This window comes from Budorcas taxicolor, chromosome 21 (assembly GCF_023091745.1).
Source record: "Budorcas taxicolor isolate Tak-1 chromosome 21, Takin1.1, whole genome shotgun sequence".
NCBI lineage: Eukaryota > Metazoa > Chordata > Mammalia > Artiodactyla > Bovidae > Budorcas > Budorcas taxicolor.
In genome coordinates this window covers 26,254,024-26,277,156 of record NC_068930.1, presented here as the reverse complement: position 1 = coordinate 26,277,156, position 23,133 = coordinate 26,254,024, and the positions used below count along the sequence as shown (strand labels likewise).

At 50.9% G+C, this 23,133-nt stretch overlaps 1 protein-coding gene across 1 annotated transcript; it reads left to right on the top strand.

Moving 5' to 3' along the window:
- Nucleotides 1–1,138: 1,138 nt before the first annotated feature.
- LOC128067001 (liprin-alpha-1-like) lies at nt 1,139–22,865 on the top strand. The gene is made up of 17 exons (XM_052660129.1): nt 1,139–1,255; nt 1,396–1,506; nt 2,351–2,452; nt 2,923–3,093; nt 3,652–3,667; nt 3,990–4,038; nt 4,750–4,852; nt 5,074–5,277; nt 7,181–7,327; nt 8,721–8,837; nt 10,046–10,150; nt 13,887–14,110; nt 15,910–16,141; nt 18,200–18,229; nt 20,855–20,997; nt 21,849–22,021; nt 22,837–22,865. Exons 1-17 carry the CDS (start codon nt 1,139–1,141, stop codon nt 22,863–22,865), a joined length of 2,073 nt encoding a protein of 690 aa, XP_052516089.1.
- Nucleotides 22,866–23,133: the final 268 nt, after the last annotated feature.

Below are 23,133 nucleotides of genomic sequence, written 5' to 3'. Positions count from 1 at the left end.
GTAACTGCTGAGATGGGTGGATATGGGGCCTCAAGCCCCCGGGGGACGGAGGTCCTCAAGTGACAGCAGAGGCCCCGGCTGAGCCAGGAGCCGTATGGCCTGTGCCCTGGCGAGTGGAGAGCCGCGAGGCTGGGAGTGGGGCCAGGAGAGGGGGTGGGAGACTCGGGCGTGGAGGGAGGGGCAGCACCTGGCGGGGTCTGGGAGGCGCTGGCTGTCGCGGCTCAAGGCAGGGACACCCCTGAACCTCCACCGTGCAGCCCCCACGGGGCAGAGTTGTCTGGCAGCCCAGGGTCAAAGTGAAGAGGGCGAGTTCGCAGCAGATTGACCGAAGCCCTGTACCCACTGTGAATTCATTTTAAGTGCCTGGAGCGAGGTTGGTCAAGCCCTTGCTGAGCTCGAGTGAGGGAGTCAGTCAGGGAGGACGGAGCTCAGGGTGAGCGAGGGGCAGCTAGTGCGGTGAGTCCTTGTCACCCGGGTGGGTTCCGGGGACAGCCTTGAGTTCAGTGGTGCCCTTTCAGTAGCCTCCCTGGAGGCTTGTTTGGGGGCTAGAGGAAGCAGAAGCCCACTTAGAAGACGTGCTCATTCCTAGTGGTGGTGGTTTCTGAAGCAGTTGCTACTATTTGGTTCGACTGTGAACCAGTATCCTTGCAGGGTCATGTTTGGTGGTGGGCCTGAGCTGTGGGCACAGCCTTCCTTCTCCTGCACCCCACACTCATCTGTCATCTTTTGGGCAGCCCCTCCCCCCTCTCTGCACCCTTGATGGTGGGCCTGAGCCCAGCCCCCCTGTTACCATGGAGCCCCTTATGACCCAGTGGGTTCCAGGTGCCAGGCTCCTGGGAGACGTGCTGGAGGCAGAGCCTTCGTGCCATTTCTTCTAGAGACAGCAGCGCTGACGGTCGTAGTGTGAGAGCGGTGGTCCTAGTGTGAGAGCAGTGTGTCTGAGAGTGGTGTGTGAGAGTGTCGTGTGTGAGAGTAGTGTGTGAGAGTGGTGTGTGAGAGCGGTGTGTGTGAGAGCGGTGGTCATAGTGTGAATAGTGGTGGTCGTAGTGTGAGATCGGTGGTGATAGCTCGGGTGCTGAGGTATCTAGCCGTGAAACAGCAGTTGCCCCTGAGTGGGGGGCTGCCCCCATCCGCGAGGATGGGTCGCAGGAGGGCCCGCCTGTGGGCGCTTTTCCAGTGCTGCATCCCCAAGGCAAAGGCCAAGACAAGGAAGAACTTGGCCTCGGCCCAAGTCCTGGAAGCAGAGCGGCCTGAGGTGAGAGCAGCCGGGGGCTGGGCCCGTCGGATTGGCCTTCACGCGGGGAAGCGTTGGAGCTGTGTTTCATTTTGTTAGCATGGCTGTGGGCCCTGCCGGCCAGGGCGTTTTGGCCTTCTGGGCAAGATCGACCCCAGCAGGTTGACCTTGTAAGTGGTTGTGCAGGGGCTGCGTGGAGGACGGGCGGGGGCCCCACAAGAAGGGAAACACTGTCTGGAGGAGTCACTGGGGCACGTGGATGGAGCTATAGAGTCAGTCCTTGAAGCAGAAAGGCTAAGCCCCTTAACGTCTCCCATCTTACAAAGCACAAAACAGTGTGTCCAGTATCTTAATGGCGGGTACCTGCTGCTTATGTGTATAACATACACCCTCATAGCTTCACATGTCTACTACATGCCTCTTAACAAGTGTTGGGCAGTGTTCTAGGTGCTGAATACTCAGTATGTAGTAGGGGAATATGTAGCCCAGGATTTTTTTATTTGTGTAAAGAAAACTAGAAGAATGAAAGACTCCGTGTGGTTCAGTTTGAGCAAGTTCACCACGTGGACGGCACCGCGTGCGTGAAAATTGTGATAAAATACATAAAACATGAATTTAACATTTTCTCCAGTTTATTGAATGACTGGGTGACTTCAATGGAGTCAGGCTAACAGATGGCCTTGGGGTGCCATCAGCCTTTTTCCCAGAGGAACACTCCAAAGCCTGATGGCCTTGTAGATCTTACCTTTCTTCCTCACTCTTCCCAGCGATTCTAGGTCACTTGTCTGTGTGTCGTTTAAGAATCTCTTTATCCACTTTGTTGTTAGGTTTATGTTTAGGGAAGTTTCTCAGACGTCCCTGGGTCTTGAGAAGACAGGCTTGGATTCCGGGTTCTCCCCTGCCGCATGCCTGCCAGGTCGAGGTGGAGGCTGAAGGCCGGTCTGAGTTGTGGTGGTCTGTGTGGTCTTGGGGTCAGTGGCCCCCCTCTTCTCTGGAGGGGCAGGGAGACCCTTTGTGTGGAGCCTGGAGAGACTTGACAGGGTCAGTCTTCAGAGTCTCGCTCTCTTTTTAATTTGTGTTTGCATTTAGTTACTTACTCATTTCACTGTTTTCTAGGAGTTGGCAACATCTACGGAAGAACTCAATATATGCCGGGAACAGCTTCTTGCAAGAGAAGAAGAAATAGCTCTGCTGAAAGCAGAGAGGAATAACATCATGGTCAGTAGGGGAATTCTCACATGTTGACATTTGCCCCGCGGGGTCACCGCTGGGCTCCGTGTTGCTGTCTTTAAACTCTGTCTGGTTTTCAAGTCATTTTTCACATCTTCCCACTGAGCAGACCAGGGTGGATCAGTTTGGAGTTCTCATACTTTGCTTCAAATTTATGATGAGAGCTACTATAATTTTCGTACATTTGAGGGGGGAGTTCTCTTAACCTACAATTTTGTCCATGCTACAGTTTGTGTGGGGTCTTAGTTCCCTGACCAGGGATTAAAACCCATGACCCCTGCAGAAGTGTGGAGTCTTAACTACTGGGCCACTGGGGAAGTCCACTCTAAATTTAGACTGAAGTGGCGGGATTCCGACTTGCCTTAGCATGTTTCCGGCTGTAGCATGAGGCTGAGAGGGGTTGTCGGCCCTGAATTCAAGCATGAGGTTGACGGTGCTCCTTTGGCCCTGCCCTGCAGCTGCTGCTGGAGCACCTGGAGTGCCTGGTTTCCCAGTATATACCGTCCCTCCAGACGACGGCGGGCAAGTGGCAGGCGCAGTCCCCAGAGGGCATGACCAGCGAGCTGGAGGTGCTCCAGGCGCTGAAGTCACTCTTTGAGCACCACAAGGCCCTGGACAAGAAGGTACCAGCCACCCGGCCATCCTGGATTTGTACACTTGCAGCCTTGTTAGGTGGATGATGCACGTATTTATGTAACTAGTTGACTTTTGAGCTTCTTGAATTCTTGTAAATACTTTTCTTCTGTAAGAAGTCAGAGTTTTATATGGTTAAAAAGTGTTGCCTGCATACATGCTCAGTCATGTCCGAGTCTTTGCGACCCTGTGGACTGTAGCCCACCATGCTTCTCTTTTCCTGGGACTTCCCAGGCAAGAATACTGCAGTGGGTGGCCATCTTCTACTCCAGGGGATCTTCCCGACCCAAGGATTGAACCTGCCCTCTTGCATTGGCAGGTGGATTCTTTAACATTGGTCCACCTGGGAAGCCGCCAGTTAAAAAGTATTAGTTGGTATAAATGTCTCAAGATTTATTATATTCTGTATATCAATTTGCAATTAAAAACTAAGTAATAGAATTATTTTAGGAAACAGTTTTTTTCCTCTCAAACTTAGAATTTAAAGCTGTTAATAAGCAGATTTTTTGATGTTAAGATCAATGAGATACATTAAATGTATTCTGTTATAGTAGCCGCGTATTAGGGTGAGTATACAATGGCAACCCACTCCAGTACTCCTGCCTGGACAATCCCATGGGTGGAGGAGCCTGGTAGGCTTCCGTCCATGGGGTCGCGAAGAGTCGGACACTGCTGAGCGACTTCACTTTCACTTTTCCCTTTCATGCACTGGAGAAGGAAATGGCAACCCACTCCAGTGTTCTTGCCTGGAGAATCCCAGGGACAGGGAAGCCTGGTGGGCTGCCATCTATGGGGTCGCACAGAGTCAGACACGACTGGAGCGACTTAGCAGCAGCAGCAGCATACACTAAGAAGTGCACTCACGTATATACACACATCAACACACGAGGAGCACTTGAAAGGTGTAGTTTGTTGGAAGAATTAGGTGCCACACATAACAAGGTAAGTTGGATCATTCATCGTGTAATTTCAGTTAGTTCAGTTCAGTTCAGTTCAGTTCAGTCACTCAGTCGTGTCCGACTCTTTGCGACCCCATGAATTGCAGCACGCCAGGCCTCCCTGTGCATCACCATCTCCCGGCGTTCACTCAAACTCACGTCCATCGAGTCGGTGATGCCATCCAGCCATCTCATCCTCGGTCGTCCCCTTCTCCTCCTGCCCCCAATCCCTCCCAGCATCAGTCTTTTCCAGTGAGTCAACTCTTCGCATGAGGTGGCCAGAGTACTGGAGTTTCAGCTTTCGCATCATTCCTTCCAAAGAAATCCCAGGCCTCATCTCCTTCAGAATGGACTGGTTGGATCTCCTTGCAGTCCAAGGGTTTGTCATTTGTATCCTTTCATTTTAAGAAAGTATGAAGGCTGTAGTGGTGGACATCAGATGTTCTTTATCTTTCTGATTGAGGACCAGCCCACCTGGGTTATTTTAATGACCAGTAAACTAGACTTGTGGCTCAGAGCTGCAGGATCTCTTAAGCACCCCTTTGTCCAGGAGGAGACAAATTCTGACTCGAATCACCTGGTTCTATTCGAGATGGATAGCATCACCATGTATTTTCTTTTTATGCTGTATTTTCAGTTTTGAGTTGAGTTTTTCCAAATGGAGTTTTGCTGTCTTTACTTATTTCTTTATTCTGATTCAATGTTTTGGTTTTCGCTGATGATTCTTAAAGAGAAGAATAACCCAAAAAAGATACTAATGGACAGAGTGCTTGATGTAAATCACAAGCAAGAAAACATGCCAAGCGCCAATGGAAAGGCATGTCCTCGGTCTCACTCTCTGTCTGGTTCTCGTCTTACTATCCAGTCTGTGCGGGGCTGTTGAGACCTTTCACCAATGCATCATGTAGGTCTGAGTGGCCGTAAGGGACATGTGAGCTCCAGAGCGCAGAAGGCAGTTTTGACTTCACCGATTTCCCGGAAGTGCTGTGTTCCCTCCCTCCCAAAACCAGGCTGTCTAAGGTTTCCTTTCCCCCTTAGAGAACCCGCGACGAAGACCTGGCTCAGGTGATCGAGCTCCAGGAAATCATCGAGAAGAAGTCACGGGAGCAGAGAGAGATGAAGGACCGCCTGGCAGCCCTCTCTGCCCACGTAACAGAGCTGGAGAAGGACCTGGACACGGCCAGGAAGGACCTCCTCAAGTCTAAGGAAGTACACGTGAAATTACAGCAGGACGTCCGTGAAGTGAGTGACAGTGGACGTGTCTGTTGTCCTGAGGCGGAATGTGGGTCCCTTGTTCTCCCCGTGATCTCAGCCTTGGCATGGCTGCGTGAGCAAGAGCAGAGCACTGGCGAGACCGCCACTGGCTGCCTTCCCGCCTCTGCATCGAGGTCTCTGGGCTAGAAGAGGCCTGGTCCAGGCGGCCCGTTGGCAGTGGACCAACATGGCTGTGTTGCACCCTGGGTGTGGACTCCTCATTTCCACAAGTTCTAGGGGGCCTAGTGTGTTCCTTTTTAAAAAATTCATTCATCCACTCATTCATTTATTGGAGTATAGTTGCTTTACACTGCTGTGTCAATTTCTGCTGTACAGCAATGTGAACCAATCATATGTATATATACACACACACACACACACAAATCTCCCTGGTTTTTAGGTTTCCTACCCATTAACTTCACCACAGAGCACTGATAGAGTGCCCTGTGCTGTTCAGTAGGTCCTCACTCGTTGCTGACTTGATGCATAGTATCAGTAGTGTGTATATGTCAACCCCAGTCTCCCCGTTCATCCCCCTACCTGCCTGCTGAATATATTCCCGATGATGCTGAGATTTCCTTCTGATTCACTCAGGTGAGTCTGAACGTCTGTGGAGCCCGCTCTCCCGGAGAGATGGGAACATGCTGTGTGGGCTCTGCTGAGGCAGCTTGCCTGGCCATCTTCTCTAGTTTTCTGAGGTTCCGCTCCTTGAAAGGATGTGTGACAGTGATAACCAGCGGTCAGACAAGTCGAGTGGCGTTTGCTCACCCTCAGATCCTCAGGCCCGTGCTGTGTAACCATGCAGAATCAGGATGTTTCTGGCGGTCGTGTCTGCGGGTGTCGTGATTTATGAGAAGCTCCCTAACGGTCACTGTGAAAACAGAAGAGAGCTGGGGGCTCAGGCCTCCTCCCGTGAGCCTCGCCTCTCCTCTCTGTGCAAACAGACAGTGCCCACCCTGCCCCACCCCTCCCCCATGAGACCGTCTCAGAGTGCACCCCTCCAACATGTGGTACAGCAGGTGTACTGGTTTAGTAGCTCGGTGTGAGTAATTCCGTGTGAGAACTCAAAACAGAAATATTTGCACGTTTGTATAACGTGTTCACACTACTCTTTGGCAACAGGAGGAGATTAGGTGGCAGAGATTAATACACAGAGAATTCTGGAAAAAGCGTTTTTAAGACCTTGCACTTTTAATGTTAGGACAACCTCGGTTACTTAGTGAGCACGGAGGGACCTGAAATGGATTTTGAGCCGGCGGACAGGAGTCGCATCGGCAGCAAGCTCTGCTCCTGGTTTGAGCGTTTCCTACATGTGGTGTAACTGCTTGAGAAGAACTAGGCTTGAGAAGGCTGCTCCCAGTTGTGTAACACTGTGACTTCTGTTTCTACTCATTAATATTCTTATTGAATTTTGAGGAAATTGCATGAGATTTTACCAACTTTCACCTGAGGAAATGAGCCTCAGAGCTCCCTGTAGGATCTGTTGACAGTCCCTCCCTGTTCTGGGTCAAGCCCGCCTGTATAGTGTGGAGACAGAGATCCTCATTTCATGCCAGATACCTTCCCTCCTGGAATTCTTGCAATGACAGAGTAGTTTAGTGTACTTTTTGTTTGCTGGTTGGGTTTATGATGTAGACAAGAAGCTTGGTAAATCGAGTGGCCAGACAGACATTAAGACAGATGGGTGCCATCGTGGCAAATGTGACATTTGAGGTAGGCGCGTTTTTGCTCACATCTCAGAAAACTGCCATGTCTAGGACTTTAATTTTGAGGACGCTAATTTTATGTTTGATTTGAAACTTAGGATTTAGTCCAGCTTTTTTACTCTTAATTGTATCTGAGTATTCTATGATAATGACTTACCTTTTCTCCTCTGCAATGCCTGGTGTAGGCTATGGCCCAAAAGGAGGACATGGAGAAGAGAATCACTACACTTGAGAAACGCTACCTCGCTGCACAGCGCAAAGCCATCTCTGTGCACAACCTCGATGATAAACTTGAAAATGAAATCGCAAATAAGGATTCTATGCATCGACAGGTAATGGCTTTTCCTGAACTGTGTCTGACTTCTGTAGTAGTGAATACTGAGGAAGGAAGGTAAAGACCTTTTCATGTGACTCCCATGTTGGAAATCAAGTCCCAGTGTAAAGTTCTTATGACCCTAAAATACTGCGTTCAAAAGTGTGGATGTACATCATGATAAATCAGCTGTACTGAAAGGAAATACATTTTTTAAAAATTGAGGGTGACTGCAACTTAGAGGTTTGAATTATTTGGGATTTGGGTTGACCATTTTGTGGAATTCCTCTCCTGACTCTTGTTTTACTTGACTTGAATCTGTTGGCTTGTTAGCATTTTTCCTGAAAGAGCAGAGAGCAGCAGGGAACTTCACAGCAGCTGGCTGCCTGTTGGGAAGTGGGGTCACTGTGACAAAAGGCAGGGTTAGAGCTCCAGTCTGATTAAGGTTTGTACTTCCTGTGGTTTGGTGAGCTTTACTTGCTCCTGTTCCTGTATGGTCTCACATAATCAGGACTTAATCAGGAAAACCAAATCTGGCTTCTCCAAAACAAAGTGAGTCAGTCTGGTGTGTGGCAAAGTGTATCATTGGCCCCACTACAAAAATAAAATACTAGAAAGCCATTGAAATGTATGATGTGGAATGCTAATTAAGAGCATTCTGATATACAAAATAATGGCTGTAAAAGGCAGATCAGAAACTACTACGTACCATATGCTGTTGTTTTCTGAGGGTTTTAAAGCACATCTTATTGTTTATGTATCTACATAGAGTAATACACACATAGAAAAAATAAGAAAGCTGCTTAGAAATAAATGCTCACCTCTCAGGAACCCGAGCGTATAGATCATTTCATTTTTTTTCTTTTTCCAAAAAGAATCTGTCTAAATGTTCTACACTGAAAGTTTTCAGAGGAAGAAGATCTGTTAAAAGAATAATCATGCATTTACAAATATTAGTTGACTGGCATTTCCCCAGGCACACTCTGATCAGGTCTGTATTTCAGAGGAGATGAAAGCCATATTTTGGCTTACAAGCCCATGGCCGTCTGGGTTGGTAGGGTTCCCTTCAAATGATGATTCTGGTGATGTTTTAAGAAGGGTCAGTACTGACCCTTAACTTGTCAATAGGAATGCATAAGCTTCTACAGAAACCTGATCTTCTTTAATATATAAGAACTTTTTTTTTTTTAAAGACTTCTTTGGAGACGTTTAGGAAGAGCAAATACTCTGGCAGGAGGTGTTCTGCCCACTGAGACCAAGCCCAGGAACACTGAGAGAAAAATTACCGTGACGCGGCTTCCGAAACAGAACTAATCCTGTAGACACACGCATTTAGGTTTTGTCTCAGCTTACTAACAATGGCAGAGGCTGCACCACTTGGCCCATTTTGATGTTCTGCTCTCCCTTTGTAGAAGGAGGATAAAGACCGACAGCTGCAGCTGTGCCTGGAGCTGGCAGAGCAGAAGCTGCAGCAGATGCTGACAGAAGTGGTGGCTGAGCTGGCTCAGCGGGGAGCTGCACTCTCCAAGGTGCTGCTCTTGGTCCCCGGGGGGACGGGCACGGGGAGGGCCTGTTCCCTTGTTGTCCCACCGTGCCCCTCCCCGAGCTGCTCAGTCCACAAAGGAGCGCAGACACGGGGGTCATGCTGCCCGTCTGAGATGGGAGCGCTTCCTGAGTGTCGGACAGTCCCCGCTCCCGTGTCATCCCTAGGTTAATTTCCCTCCAGTTTTGTCCTGTGCTCTGTGTGTCCGCAGGATGCTTCAGCTCCGAGTCACTGCTGCTCAGAGTTCAGTCAGCAACTCAAAGCCTAGCAGGATAAAGAACGAGAAAAATCCCATTCTCGTTAAGAGATGGCCAAAATAGGTCTGTCATGAACACAGTTTTAAGTCTTTATTCATACATTGTTGAATAAGTCACAGCGGGGCACGGTGCAGACCCAGGGCCCCACTCCCAGCTTGCAGTCCCCGGGAGCCCACGGGTGAGAGGCCGCGTCCAGGAGCCGTGGCGCTGCTGGGGATATGGTGCCCAGAGCCAGCCAGCCACCCCGTCCTTCTGGTGGGAAAGGTGTTGCCTTGCACTGCTGGTGGGCACTGGCTGGGCATGGAGAGGCCGGCCGGGCCTGTGCTGGCCTGGCTGTTGGAGCATTGCCTGGAGCTCAGGGAGCGCCTGAGGGGCCGGCTGGTTTCCGGAGGCGGGTGGTGTCCTGTGCTCGCAAACCCTCCCCGAGCAGGGTCACGAACAGCCGCCAGGGGGCGGCCTTCTGCCTGTGATCTTCCCCTCAAGGGCTGGTTTCTTCTCTCCCCTGGCATCTTTGCTGTCTGTCCCCGGTCGGCCTTGTAGTCTGAACTTTTGTCTTCCGGAAGCTCTGCCACTAAGGAGGCGAAACTGTTCGAACTTACCTCCCAGCTTAGGAAGGAAGAACGTGTGCCCTCGTGTGTCCCGTGCTTGCCACTGCCTGCTGCCCGCGCTGGCTCGCCCCAGGCAGTCTGAGGAAGGGGCCTGGGGCCAGGGGGAGCACCTCTCCTCTCACGAGCCGGTCACCAGCACCCTCCGTCACCCACATGTCACACACGAAGCCGCGCTGGCTGCGTGAGCAGGCGTGCGGGTGTGCCCCCCGCGAACCCGGGGCCAGTGGTCCGCACAGAGCATGGCCCGCTTGCCGTCCCTGCGGTCACAGCCCGCGTGCCGTCAGGACAGGGTCGTTGCGAGCGGAGCTGACGCTGTTCTCGGCCGACAGGCGGGAGAGAGACACAGCAGCATGGAGGAGAGGGGCGTGTGGGCCGGAGACGCGGCTGGGCGGGCCGGCGCTGCCTTTCTCCGCCGCTCCTGTCTCTGCTGTCCAGTGTGCGTGTGTGGCCCTGTCTGCTGATCCAGGCACCCAACCTCGGGAGCAGGGCCAGATGTGGTCGCCCCTAGGTGGTGGGCAGGGGCCAGGGGATCCCCACGCTCAAGGAGGACGCTTGTTGCTCTGACCATCCAGGCCGGGGAGCTGCTCAGCATACAGTTGGACCTTACGAGTGGCCCTCAAACCTGAGGGAGCCAGCCCGAGGCCCGTGAAACGGAAGGCATGGTGCCCAGGTGTGGAGGTGCTTGCCTCGGACGTGGCGCTGGAGTCCCACATGCCAAACTGCTGGTCCAGACGTGGGGTGTGTGTGTAGGATGGCTGCTCCTAGGCAGGAGGAGAACCGAAGTTGCGCTGCGACAGAAGGCGCACCAGGAAAGGGCGATGGTGGAGGCTCGCATCAGAGAGCCCTGAGAGAGGTTTCCCGGAAGGGTTGGCCACACAGCGGTACCGACCATCCAGGAAATGGAGTGGGGATCCCAGGTCCAGCCTCAGGGGTCAGTACTGTCCCCACCATAGCTGTGTTCTTGGGCCTGGAGTGCAGAGCCTCACATGTGGGCTCCCAGGGGGCTGTGGTTCTGACTCCCATCATGAGACCTCGGTGAGGCTCCCTCTCTGCTTAAGCAGAGGGCTCAATGTCTCCCGATCAGGGGTGCACTTCCTTACTTTCAGAACTGCTGCTCAGAGGCTGTTGAGATTGGGATGCTGTTTATGACTAAGCCAATTCAAAGTAAACTTTTGTTTTGCTTTAAAAATATTTGAATGCTGATGCCTTATGCCTTCATGCTAGTCAATAAGCGTGACAGCATCCACAGGCAGTGTGTAAAGGAACAGACATAGATGTGTGCCCGCAACCCTTCCAGAAAGCATCAGTGAGGCGGAATCACCAGTGGCCCCGATGTTACCAGCCGCTGTGCTAGAACATTCTTCTAGGTCCACGCTCACCCCTTCATTTCTTTCTTAGCAGTTTATTTCTGGGGCTTTGCTGGCAGTCCAGTGGCTGGGAGCCTGCCTTGCAAGGTCAGGGACGCAGGTCCGATCCCTGGTTGGTGAGCTAAGATTCCACGTGCCACGTGGCAATCACATCAAAGGAATCGCACGTGATGCAGCTAAGGCCCGATGCAGCCAAATCAGTAAGTTTAGTTCAGGATCTTTTATATAATGTGATAGAAAAGATTGAAGTAAGTAAAAGCAAGCATTCTCATATTCCAACTCCAGCCATCTCTCTTTTTATTTGCTTTGGAAAATGTCTGAGAACCTCTATCAGAGCAGCTCAGTGGGCAACAGTCTGGTGGAGGTTCGGTGAAACCTGTCCCAGCTGCACCAGTGCCCTAAAGAGGAGGACAAGAACCTTCGCCGAGGTGGGCGCTTGGGCGACGCTTGTCTGAGAGAGACCCATGGTCACTACAAGTTCTGCGGCACATTTTTTCCCCCACAAAACCCAAGATGATACCCACACCTCACTAGAGAGCTCTCTTCACCCTGACCTGTGGGCTGGCCCTGAGGTGGGGATAGTTTTGTCTCAGGTTTGAATTTTACATGTGAAACCTGCTCCAGTTTCCTGAGTGACCACTGAACTGCAAAAGCTGAAAGCAAGTATAAAGCAGTTTCACTTACCCCAGGGACCTGGCCTCCTTGGATCTAGATCAGTCGGGGAAGGAGGAGTTTTTCTGTGTACAAGTTAGTGTTAACAGTTGTCATCCGGCTTCGTGCCGACACTTCGCTCTGGGCGCGAGGTCCGCCCCTCATCCCGAGGTGCTTTATGCTTTCAGACAGGAGAGTAGCCATTCCGCAGTCCACGCAACGTCTGTTAAGAATTGACTCTAAAGCACTGTATGTATCTTTTTCAGAATTCTCTCCTATGGGAAGTTGAAAATGCAAAAAAGCGTTGAGAAGAAATGCAAAACGACAAGGTCCTTAAATCTCTAAATCCTTTAGAAATGTGTTAAGAGCTGAACTGAGCCGGGTTCACTGTTACAGTTACTGCAGATGCTTCGCGGAAGTGGAGTTACATTTTCCTTATGGCTAGTCCACTGCTGTAACGTGTATAGCATTTCTGGTTTTGAACATTGAATGTGATTTGCATTATAGGCGGATTTAGAGCGTGTGGCCGTTGTGTGTGGTTCCGAATTCTAAGTAGTCCTTTCTGGGTTCACCCGAAAGCTGAGACAAAGCATGAGCCTGTCACGTGGACAGTGCTGTCCGTCAGAAAGACAATACGAGCCACATACACAGTCTAAAATTCCCTAAAAATGAGCGGGCTGCTTCTCGTGCTTTTTTCACTGCGAGTCTTGAAATCTGTGTGATTTCCACATCGAGCTTTGCACCGGCCTGCGTCACATCCTCAGTGTGCTGCACAAGGCGAGTGACTGCCGTGGCCGACAGCACAGAGCTGCCAGGTTGAGTCGAGTGACTCGGAAACTTGGCCCGTTTGACTTGTTTTACCCCGTGAGGAAGTGAAGTGGGGTGTAGAGGAATGAATGTGAGCAATGCCCAGGAATGAATGTGAGGTCCATGGAGACAGTCTAAAGCAATGAGAGGAGCGAGGGCAATAGAGTGAGTCCTGTCCCCCACCACCCGAACCCCGACCCCAAGTCCAGCTTCTCTCTATAGACTTCGTTGTCGTCAATGGCTGGCCATGTTTCCTCCAGAAGCTTTTCTACGCCTGAGATGTGACTTCTTATTCATTATGGTTTATAAGGGTTAGTATTGTTCTGAGTGTTTCTATTTGCTGTGGAACACTTAGAGTACAGTTTCTCAGAATGAAAATGTTCAAAAATGTGCGATTTTAAGGCGAGAGAATGGAGAGGATGTGCTGATCGGGCTGATGGGGGTGAACCCATAGGCATCTAGTTCGCCAGAGTGGAGCAGGAATGATGGCAGGTGGTCCTGGAGCCAGGAAAAGGGGTGGCCCAGCCCTGGGGAGGGGTCGTGACAAAGACAGAAAGCGAAGGTACTGGCCATGGGGGACAGGGAGCAGGCAAGCCAGCAGCTCGAGGCTGCCCCTCTGTTGCTTTGAGGTCATGTCTGGGAAAACAAGGCAGGACCTGGGTGAGAGTGGGGCAGGGGGGAGATTTGCGGAGAGAAGGGTGTGAGGTGTGAGAGCGGGAGGGTGGCACGGGGCCCAGCAGGCACTCTTGCATGCGTCTCAGATGACAGAGGCGCCCTTGCGGTGTGCGGGGCCATCCCCAGAACAGCCCGAGGGCCTGTGCCCTGAGAGGAGAGCCACGGGAGGCTGGCCCTCCCGTCCCCTGGCTGCCCCTGCTCACTCCTGTCTGTGCGTGTTCAGACCAGCCTGGAAAACGGAGGGCTGGGAACCCACGAGGACGGCACTCCTCGGCGAACTAGTACCAGTGATGAGCGATGGGGTGGACCCAGTGGCTGCGGAGCTGAAGGGTTTTTTTTTTTTCTAATTTTCCTTCAGCCTGGCTGATGGAAGCAAGGATATATTTTTGTAATTTTCGGTTTTTGTCTCTGACTCCATCAGCCCACCCTTGTGAATAACCTCATAGGATTGCCTTCCGTCCACGCTGAGACCTGAATGTCACCAGGCCATCTAGGAACTGGATTCTCCTCCTGCCGTTTCTTCAGTACTGCTCGCTTAAGAGATGGCAGTGTCTCATAAGCAGGGCCCATTTGTCCAAAGTCAGGGCTTCCATGTAAAATTGTGTTCAGTTCCTGATAGACTTGAGGTGCCAAGAATGTTGCTGACGAGAAATGGTCCTCTCGTGCCCAGGTGCAGCCCCTGAAAGATCAGGACCGGGAGCGCGGGCAGCAAGCCAGCGTGCTGGCCAACGTGGGCCAGGTGTTCAAGAGTGACAAGGGCGTGTCAGACGGCATGGGCGACCAGGTCACCCTCTTCAGCACGCCCGCTCTGCTGTCGCCCAGCGGCCAGGCCGATGCCAAGACTCCAGCCGGGAGGATTCAGAAGCAGCTGGACAGGATCAACGAAGAAAGCTGGTGGGTGCGCCTGAGCCCAGCTCCCCGGAGACTCGGCTTCTCTGAGGAGCTGTCTCCTGCTTAGAGAAGTCTGAGTGTTCCATAGTGAGAAAACTGACTTCAGGTCTGCTTCAGGAATTTTCAGTTCTGAGATTGCCCTTGATTATAGAGCTCAGTCAGCCAGGGCATTCTGTCCACAGTGTGGTGTCAGCACTCTGTGGGGGGGCGTTGTGGGGTGTCCCCCCCTCAGCTCTGGGCCCCAAGGTGGGTGAGGTGCCGAGGCGGTGTCCCCTGTGGCCCGTGCACCCTCCAGCACTGAGGGTTCATCCTCGTGTGTCCCTCGGAGCCTTCTACGTTCTGGTGAAAAGCCACCTGGAACAGAAAAGCTGGGGTTCTGGGCTTGGCAAATTCCCACTCAGATCTGCATTTCCCTTTGTAACTTAATACATTGTGAAGATTGGCTTGGTGTAAGACAGTGATCCAAGGACATGTGTTTGAGTTTTTCTCATCTCATCAGTATATTTAAAATGTTTTCTTTAGACCCAGTCTTGGCAGTTAGAACAGTTTACAAAACAGGATAGAACCCAAAGGCCCACCTCGTGGTGAGCAGGGGGCCCTGAGTCTGGGTGCAGCCGGGTGGCTGGGGCCCCGAGGCCTGCCTGGTGCCACACCCGCACAGCTGTGCCTCCTGTCCCGAGTCCACGTTCAGAGTGGCCGCAGGCCGGTGACCCTGCACAGGACGGGGCAGAGCTGCTGCTCAGATTGTTCTCATCCCGTCACCCCTGCCCGAGGTGCCCGTTCCTGCCGGTCGAGTGCGGGGGGCTCGGGGAAAAGGCAGGGGTGAATGGCACAACCAGCAAACGCAGATGGTGCCGCCTGTACTTTCGATGCTGAGACAGACTGCTTTGTGGGCCGTGTTTGAGCACAGACAAGCTCAGAAAGATTGTCTTTCCTCATCCCCGTAGGAAATTGGGAACAGTATGTGTTAATATTTTTATTTTTAGAGCAAGTTGTCAGGTAAAAATGATTTTTCCTTATGCAACAAGTGGACTTGATGTAAATGGTAAATTCTGTCCGTCAACTTGTCAACAGTGAAAAACTTTCAAGATGTATAAGTAGAAGTGAAACTGGAGAGTTTACTACGTGTAAGGATCTTGTATTTTAATTTGAAAATCATTTTATTTGCATAATCATGCATGTAATCTGTATATAAAATCATCCATGACACATAAGGGGAGAAGAGCAGTAACTGTGAATTCTAGGTTAAGGCAGCACATTGACCTGAATCCAGAAACTCACACAAAGCTGGTGGAGAAATTCATCAAGTGATGCGTTTGTACATACACAAGCTTAAAACAAAATGAAAAGTTCAACTCAGCACTTCATCTGGTCTGGAGACTTGTGTTTAGAAACTCCAGCATGCTCGTGAATCGCTGTTTTGGTTATACGGAGTTCCGGATTCCCAGTGGAAAAGATCTGAGGCACTGACGTGCATCTCTGCCCTGAGAGCAGGGAAGGAAAAGGTGGTCAGCTTCAGGTATCTCCTCACAGGGAGTAACCTCCCAGGCCCCATCAGAATGTTAGAGTAAATAAGTCAAATCAAACGTGAATGATGAGGGGCCACTTTGTAAGACTCAATGATAAGTTATTGTAAGTTTGAGACTATTCCAAAGAGGGAAAGCTGAACCTTTTTGCTGAGATGTTAATTGAGCAACTCTTCCTGGAATTTGCTAATCCTGACACAGAATGCAAGCCCACATTTGCTGTCCAGACATGTTCCTCTGCTGACAAAGGCAGGTGATGATTTTATTCCGTTTTAGGTTGATCCAAAAAGACAAGGAGAACACGGATCAGCGGGCGGAGGGGATTGAGAGCGGGGTGGGCAGTGGGAGCTTCAGCAACCTTCGGCGCTTTAAATCCTCCGACTCCCTCAACCTGGATTTCGCCTCCTCGCATGCCGGCTCCTTCCCGCCCAGCAGAGGGCGCTCCATGCCCGAAAGGAGGCAGCCCAGCCCTGAGCGAGAAGAAGACAAGCTGGGCTTCATGACTCTGGTATGTGTCTGCCTCCTCCCTGCCGCGTCCCTCCCCGAGCACACTGGTTTTCTTTTGTTTGTTTGTTTTTTCTCTTTTTACCCAGAAGAAAATCAGGTACGTTTGCTACGCTCAGAGGTCTAAGATTTTTAAAACGGCCTAGTCTTGAATCGGGCTTCCCTAGTGCCTCAGACGGTAAAGCGTCTGTGTGCAATGCAGGAGAGCCGGGTTCGATCCCTGGGTTGGGAAGATCCTCTGGAGAAGGAAATGGCAGCCCACTCCAGTATTCTTGCCTGGAAAATCCCATGGACCGCGAAGCCTGGTAGGCCACGGTCCATGGGGCCACAAAGAGTCGGACGCGACTGAGCGAAATCATTCCATAATCACACAGCGACAAATGAGTCTTGATATTTGGACCCCTGGCTTAGGAATCTCAACTGGTCTGCTGGCTGATGCGCCTGGCCGCACGCTCAGGCCAGCTCTGCGTGTGAAACCAGGTTCAAAGCCCGGTGCCCCAGGGCTCTAGTTGAAGAAGTCTGGCTTCCTCACTCTTCCGAGTCTGAAAACGGGATGACGACCTAGGGCTTTCGGTGACAGAGTGTGCAGCTCTAAAGCACATGTTCCAGCTTTCTTCCATGTTTAGCTTAGGTTTTGCGAGTGCATTGCTGTTTACCCCGTGAACTCACGTTTACAACACTCTGCTTTGTAACTGCACTTGTATTTTCACTTTTTTTTGGTTACCACCCGTTTCATGTTAGCTGCATTGTTAGTCGGCATATAATTAAATTAACTGTGAATCATTTAGCGGCATGTGAAGTGGTAACTAGTCCATTTTGTGGTCTTTGGAGACACTGTTTTTATAATTTGCATCGTTGGGTAATTAGTTGATATTTAAAATTCTTTGACGATTTCTCTGTAGTTTCACGATTGATTTCTTTCCGAGTGTTTGTAAAAGAACAACAGTTCTGTATATTTTGTCCTGCTGTTGGAGTTCTCTGACGGTGTGTCTGCTTTCATCATTGGTTTTGATTTCCTGGCTCATCCTGTTGCCTGCTCAGTGGTTGTCAATCCAGACCCCAGCTTCCCACCACTGCCCCGCCTCGCCCCGGAGGCTGCAGTTGACCCATCCATCTCCCCTTCCCCGCCCTCCCACCTACTCTGGTCATAGCAGTGCTGTGGTCCACAGCAGGCGTCCCCTTAGTCGAGTTTGTGCTTTGTCTTCATGTCTCATCAAATGGTGTTTTTCCCCATAGCAGTAAGTTTGAATTAGCGTATCACTATGCAGTTACAAGCATAATGTAGATGGATCCTAAATCGCATATGATGTGTCATTCATAATTGAGATTATCCTTACCTAAAGAAATGATCTTCTTAAGTGTAGAATTAATGGACTTTTGACACAATATCCTTTCTGTGTTGGTGCTTGTTTTTAAGACTATAAATCTCATCAGCTTTTGCACAGTGAATGTCTCTATTAGACTCTTTAAAAAAGCATCTTGTATGGTTAATAAAATATAAAGACTGCACCTGCTATTATGCTAGCTTTCTTTCTTACATATTTTCACAGGGAACCTGCTTTAATACATTTATTTTGAGAACTTTTAAATCAAATTCTAGGTAAGCATTTTATGTTCATGTCCAATAGATGGTTCGATTTGTTCAGTGTTCAAATAGGTATTATGGTAACTTCCTCATCAGTTAAATTACTATTTCAAAGTATAACATGTTTTTTATGAAGAGAAACTAACTTATAGAGAAGTTTGGCTGAGAATAGACAACTGTTAAGGGCCTTTATTGTACAGAATGCTGTGCTTTAATAGATCATGATGTTGTAATAGAACTGTATCTTCCTGAGTAATAATTTATAGTGTTTCTCTAGTAAATCTTGAATAGCTTATTTAATTTCTGTGGTCAAAAGAAATGTTCTGTTTCCAGTTACATGTTCTCTAAATGTTCATCTCACTTATATGTTTGCCATCATTTTTGCTATACTGTGTTTGTCTGTACTGATTCTTGAATTTTTAGCTTCAAAGTCGCAAGATATCTGGTTTCTCTTCATTTCTTTGCATCATCTATCAGCCTAGTGATTTAAGGAAGCATTGTCGAAAGGTAAACTATTTAGTAATTTAGCATGCCTCTGTTTCTCTGTGAAGTAGTAGAGAGTCCTTATCATTTTACATGAATGAACACTGTGTGGTTATGTACTGGTGAATAACTGACATTTTCATGGAAGTATGAAACTCACCCACCACTGGGTGCTGATGGTTCTGTTCGAAATAGGTCATTTGTTGGGACAATTGTAACAGTTTGCCTATCTCCCACTTGTTTGCCTTCTAATCATCTCATGCTTATTTATAATAGAGATAGTATTATTTATTATTTTAAAATTTTTCTTTACTTATTTTTTGGCCATGCTGCACAGCTTATGGGATCTTAATTCCCCAACCAGGGATCAGACCAGTGTCCGGGCAGTGAAAGTGGCAAGTCCTAACGTCTGGACCACCGTGGAATTTCCGCTTAGAGTTTTTTTTTAAACAAATGACTGAATCAGAGCCATAGAAGTTAGATTTGGGGGAAGCCAATTTAATGACGGTGGGTAGCAGTGTGCAGGAGACTCTGTGCGCCAGGCACCGTGTCGAGTGCTTTCCGAGTCTGTCATCTAATCCCGCAGACGTCAGGTGAGGTCCAGGCTGCTGTTATCCCCATTCAGCAGACAGGGACACTGAGGCTTAGAGAGGCCAAGCACCGTGCCCAGGCCCCCACACCCAGCAGTGTGGTTCGGACTGGTCTGATCAGAGCCTGGACACTTCCTGTGGTGCCGTCCAGCCCGCTTTGCTCCAGAGGCTCTCGTGTCCATCACGGCATCCCTGATGGAGGGAGCATCAGGAGGGAGCTCGCTGCCTCTCCCGTTTGGTCACTTGGTTGAGCCCCTGTTGTTGGAGTCCAGTGCCCCGAGGGCTGGCCTTCCTTGTCCCTCTCCCACTCCCAGCCCGCCGATGGAGCACTCCTGGGGCCTTCCTGCAGGACTCGGGCAGCCGTGCTCCAGTTCAGGCAGCTCAGTGCCCGGGAGCCCTTCTGCTGGGCACAGCAGAGCAGCGCCATCACCATGGGGTTGGTGCCCTGGGTGTGCTGCTCGCCCGCTCTGTGGCCTGCTTTGCCCTCCTGGTAAGTGAGGACACGGCACTGCCCATCCTAGTCACGTGGGCACCAGTGGGGCGGCTCCCATCCTGGGGGAGGGCGGCCAGGCTGCGGACCCAGAGCCTTCCTTAGGAGGAGGCCCGGGGGAAGGGGCTGGCCGTGGTCCCTGACTCTAAGGCAGGTGTTTGTCTCCACTGAGTCCATAGTCAACCCAGGTGTGTCACTTCCCTGCTCTGTTCTTTGTTGTTTTCTGATTTTTATAAGTGCTTATTTTAACTTGAATTTGAGATTGATCCCTGTTCAGTTCCATGTGGATAATTTCTAGCCTTTGTAGCCTTCTGTTGCCTGAGGTTTCTTGGTAGAGGTCAGGGGAGGGTGCCCAGTTTATCCAGCTGCTGTTAAATGAGTTCAGCTGTATTTTGCACTAAGTCACTTTGTTGTCACCAAGCTCCTGTGGGGCTGCACGGGACCAGTATTCTTTACAGAATCCCATTAAAAAAGGACTGGTTAGTTGGTTAAAACAACACACTCATTGTTTATAAAAATACTTGCCATGCATGTTTCCTCAAACCTCCCCTGCTTAACCACACACCCAAATGTATAAGTGAGACCTGTCTGGACCCCGAGGGGTTCATCTGTTCCCCACACTGTTGCCACCAGTGTCTTTCCTATCTTCAGACCCAGGACTAGCGGAAGAGCTGGGAGTCCAGGCGAGATCATCTTTTTCCTTTTTTTAATTAGTTTATTTTTTAATGGAAGGATAATTGCTTTACAGAATTTTGTTCTTTTCTATCAAACCTCAACATGAACCATCCATAGGTACACATACATCCCTTCCCTTTCGAACCTCCCTCCCATCTCCCTCCCCATCCCACCCCTCTAGGTTGATACAAGATTATTTCTTAGTGAAGACCTAGGAGAGCTTCATGTAAACCCCAGGGAGCAAATGACACTCAAACTGGGCGTAAGCACTTCAGTGTGTAGCCCCCGGTCTGTATGTTACTGAGAAATACAAGCCAGACACATGGTGTTCGCATGGAGGGCTTAGGTACCTTTTCTGTGTTTCACTTGTTGTCCTGGGCTCAGTAACCTGCATCATCACTACAGATGATCTTGGGTGGTGGTACAAGCTGTTTCCTTTCCTCCTTCAAATCGAAAGGTCTGGACGGCTTTGCTGAGAGGTTTCTTACTCTTGCTAGTGGTGCTTCTGAGCAGCATCTGGCGATGAGCACAGTCCTTTCATCAGGGCAGTTCATGCCATGCAGGGTTCTCGGTGCTGGCGTGGCTCTGCTGTCCTGCCTGGCAGGGCCATCTGTTCACTGGATTTCAGGGAGTGCAGAGCCCGGCTGCAGGGAGGCTCCCGTCCGGGGTCTCGGCAGTCAGTGGGGTGCTCTCGCTGCTCCACGGCCCTGCTTCTCTTGAACAAACAGTCCTTTAAGATGGCATTAAGCTAGAACAAGGCATTTTTTGTACTTGGCGGATAGCATAGCTAATATATTTTCAAGTAAGTTTCTGGTTATAATGTAAAGCCTGTGTGATTGCCTTTTTCGACACAGTCTATTGTTAGCCAATTTTACACTTACCTCACTCCCTCAGCTGCCAGCCATACAGGAAGAGGTAGAAGATGACACCATCAAATGTGAAACCTCGACCTCCGCCTCGAGGCGGTCCTTTCGGCTGGACCGGCTCACGGGCTCACTGCACACAGCCAGCGATGAGGATATCAGGGACGCCCGCAAGTAAGGGGCCTGCTCGCCTCGTCGTCAGTTTCAGGAGCCCTGTGGCTCTTGTCTTGAAAGAGTTGCAAGGATGGTTGTAAAGGAATCCCACTGGATTCGGTGCCTGTGTTTAGTGGTGAACTTCAGGTGCTGGGGTAGAAGAGCTCAGTGACCTCAGTGATTTTAGAGAACATCTGTCTCTGCGTGTTGACACCTGTGGGAGGTCTCTTCCTGCTCTAGCTAGAGGTCTGCCAGGCAGGGGCGCGTTCCTGATGGTTACGGCTCTGAGCCTCTCGGCTTTGCTCTTGAGGGTCCCTCCCTTTTCCTCAGGGGTCTCCTCTCAGGAGACTGTCTGTCCCCTCCTGTGACTGACACTGTCCTCATTCAGACCCCCACCTGCTGAGCTCCCGTCGTGAGCCAGGCAGCACTCGATGGAGGGCACATGCGGTCACCTGCCCAGCAGCCCTGCACAGTGACCGTCGCTCTCCTGCCACGGCCGAGGATGGTCACCCTGCAGGAGGCGGGGCGAACTGCCCAGAACTGGGGAGCTCGCCTTCTCTGGGAGCGTCGTCACCTGCCGAGCAGAGACCCTGAGGGAGGGTCGGGGCGCCCTCTGCACCAGCTCGTCTGGAGTGAAGACCTCCCTCCTTGGGGGAGGGCTCCAGTCAGAGAATCTCAGCTTCCTGGGGCCATTGGTTGTGGCTGGAAGCCTGCATCGCTCGTGTGGAGTGTGGTTGGTGAAGGAGACTCCACTATCTGCTGCGAGGTTGAGGCGTGGGTGTTGCTAGGTGTCCGGTTCTATCCGTAGGTCTTATGGAGGGGTGTGTGTTTGCACAAGGGTGCCAGTTAAAGGTCATTTTCTCTCCCCGAAGCGCGACAGGCTCTCAGGACGGTCTCGGGAGCAACCCCAGCAACAGCAACAGCAGCCAGGACTCGCTGCAGAAAGCCCCAAAGAAGAAGGGCATCAAGTCCTCCATCGGTCGTTGGTTTGGCAAGAAGGAAAAGGGCCGGCCTGGACACACCAGCAAGGAGGCGTTAGGACCAGGTGGGTGCTTCACCGTTCAGAGGGAGGAGGGTCTGCGTGTATGTCCCTTCTGTGTCTCCCCCACTGTCCCCACGAGGCTCCTGTCACTCACGCTGGGTGTCCTCCTGGGAGGAGCGGAGGAGGCATCTGTCTTCTCTAGGGTCCGAGATGATCAGATCAGTTGATGAGTGGATGGGTGGACGGGTGGATGAACAGATGGCTCGCTGGATGGGTGGGTGAACGGAGCATGGAATGAGTCAAGCAGATGCTTACTCCGATGAGAAACGTATTCTACGAATTGGGTTGAGTAGGAGCCGGGCAATGACTGTTTCCTCCAGAACAGTGACAAGTGTTTGGAAACGGCCTAAGTGCTCATCAGAGAGGAGTGAGGTACAATCTGTGGGCACCCCACAAGGAACAGCATCCCCTCCTTCCTGCCACTTTCCCCATCCCCAGGAGCTCATGAGGGATTCTGCCCATGCCCCCCACCCCAGCCCACAGCCACGCAGGTCCTCCTGGGGTCTCCTCATCACACAGTGTTATCATCAGGCCCCCGTCTCGCTCGGCTTCATCTCCTTAAGGACAGGGTATGTTCCTGCCTCTTCAGCCAGATATTTGTTGAGTGTCTTCTTTTTGCTGGGTGTGGGATTTACAGGGTGAGTAAAACAGATGTGGTCTGGAGCACAGTGAAGGGAGAAGAGAGAAAAAGGAGCGGATTACTCAATGCTATCCCTCTTGTTAGTAAATACAACACTGAGCTGGATGGTGCATTGATTGTATACCAGATGCTGTGTGTGCCCCTTACCAAGCAGGTGCTGCCACCTCCCGATTTACAGGGGAGCAGACAGTGATGGTCACGCGGTGAGGCAGTGGTGAGGGCAGGTTCACATCCACGCAGTGGGACCATGCACTTTGCCGAGCCCCAGCCACCTCTCTGGTGGATGCAGCAGGAATGAGATGGTTCTATGGCATCACTGATTCGATGGACATGAGTTTGAGCACACTCCAGGAGACTGAATTACAGCAAAGCCTGGAGTGCTGCAGTCCACGGAGCGGCAAAGAGTTGGACACAACTGAGTGACTGAACTAAAAGCTGAGTGTGTGCTCAACTGCTTCAGTCGTGTCTGACTCTT